The sequence below is a fragment of the Empidonax traillii genome, unplaced genomic scaffold (assembly GCF_003031625.1).
Source record: "Empidonax traillii isolate 1590-97213 ecotype Southwest subspecies unplaced genomic scaffold, ASM303162v1 scaffold69:size3087049, whole genome shotgun sequence".
NCBI classification, from domain to species: Eukaryota; Metazoa; Chordata; class Aves; order Passeriformes; family Tyrannidae; genus Empidonax; species Empidonax traillii.
The window spans coordinates 1,638,317-1,639,726 of NW_020955262.1; the positions used below are offsets into that span (position 1 = coordinate 1,638,317).

Below are 1,410 nucleotides of genomic sequence, written 5' to 3' on the forward strand. Positions count from 1 at the left end.
TGCAATGAAGCTCCACTAATAACCAAGTACTGTCTATTGCAAAGTGCTTGAGTAGAACACCTCACTGGTCCACAGGCACTAAAGGAGAAACTAACTTCTTTACAAACAAAACTTGCATATGTTCCTAAAAAACCCCCAGAGGGCATACTGGGAATTTGGAGAAATGTTCCTAGCAGAAGATTTTATGTAAGCTAACAGGAAGAGATTTTTCAGAGACTAATCTGTCACCAGTTTTTAATGGTTTAAAGGGTGTCCTTTGCAAAGGTCTTGTCTCAATATAATGACATAAGAATTACCAGAAGAGCGTGTCTCACAGAAAGTATGAAACTATTATGCAGAAATACTAAAACAAAATAAAAAGTATCTTCCCAGTTCATGTTGCAAGCCAAGACCAAAGATTACTGGTAATAGCAGGGTTAGAGTATTTTTACTAGGCACTATTGTAACTCAAACATACAGTCTGTACTTCAAAATAAAGATAAAAATGACTCTCCTTAAAAAACTGCCAAACTTCTTTAAAAACCGCAATACACAAAGCATAATTTCATGTTTATTTTTAATTATAGTTTCGTTGTAATTACATAACTATAAATATATCTTTATTACCTCTGAGAATTATTTCTGTTGTGTTTTCTAATAAGGTCCATAACATTATCTCCTGTTACAAGGCTATTCTGTAATTGTTTAAGTCTCTGTTGTTCCCTTCTCCTTTGGTCATGCAGATATGGGGAATTAAGAAGCTGTGGGGGAAGAATGGTGCCTGTAGGTTTTACTCTTTTCACAACATCCCAGAAGAGCTTCTTGCTGTTGTTATTGATAAAAGTAATTGCAGTTCCACTGTGACCCAACCTTCCTGCTCTTCCAACCTGAAAAGGCATAAATGAATTGTAAGTTATCAATACTAAATGGAAGTCCTTCCAATAGCCCTAAAGTTTATTTTCTGTTATAAACCAGGAAGTAACCTAAGTGACAGGGACAAATCTCTAGCACAAAGCTGCTTACAAAGAACCTCCTGAATTCAGGATATGTAGATCTGAAGCTTTAGCTGAAATGCATCTAAAGTTATGACTTGCTGACAGGACACACCAGAAGTGCACTACTGATACTGAGACACGTGACACAGCCTACGGGCAAAAGCTTACAGTAGATCTGATCCAAACAAAATGTTTTTAAAAAAAGCTTTATTACAGAGATGTCACATATATGTATCAAGCACAAAAACGCCCTTTACCTTCTGTATTCTAGTAACTTATTTGCCAATGAAGTTCATGACTGGTTTCCTGACTATTTCAATCATATCCCACACTGCAGATCAACTGCAGCAGACAGAGGGATATTTGGCCTTTCTTCACAGAGATAGTAAAAATGGTAAACTCTGCTTTCTATAGACACAAAATTATACAACAGAGT

The 1,410-nt window shown here is 36.1% G+C and overlaps 1 protein-coding gene across 1 annotated transcript in view; it reads right to left on the reverse strand.

Moving 5' to 3' along the window:
- Window positions 1–407: 407 nt before the first annotated feature.
- DDX59 (DEAD-box helicase 59) overlaps window positions 408–1,410 on the reverse strand; it is a 9,203-nt gene continuing 8,200 nt past the window's right edge. The window contains exon 9 of the mRNA XM_027880368.1: window positions 408–926. Coding sequence (XP_027736169.1) covers window positions 603–926 — 324 coding nt within the window. The 3' untranslated portion in view covers window positions 408–602. The remainder of the gene's footprint in view (window positions 927–1,410) is intronic.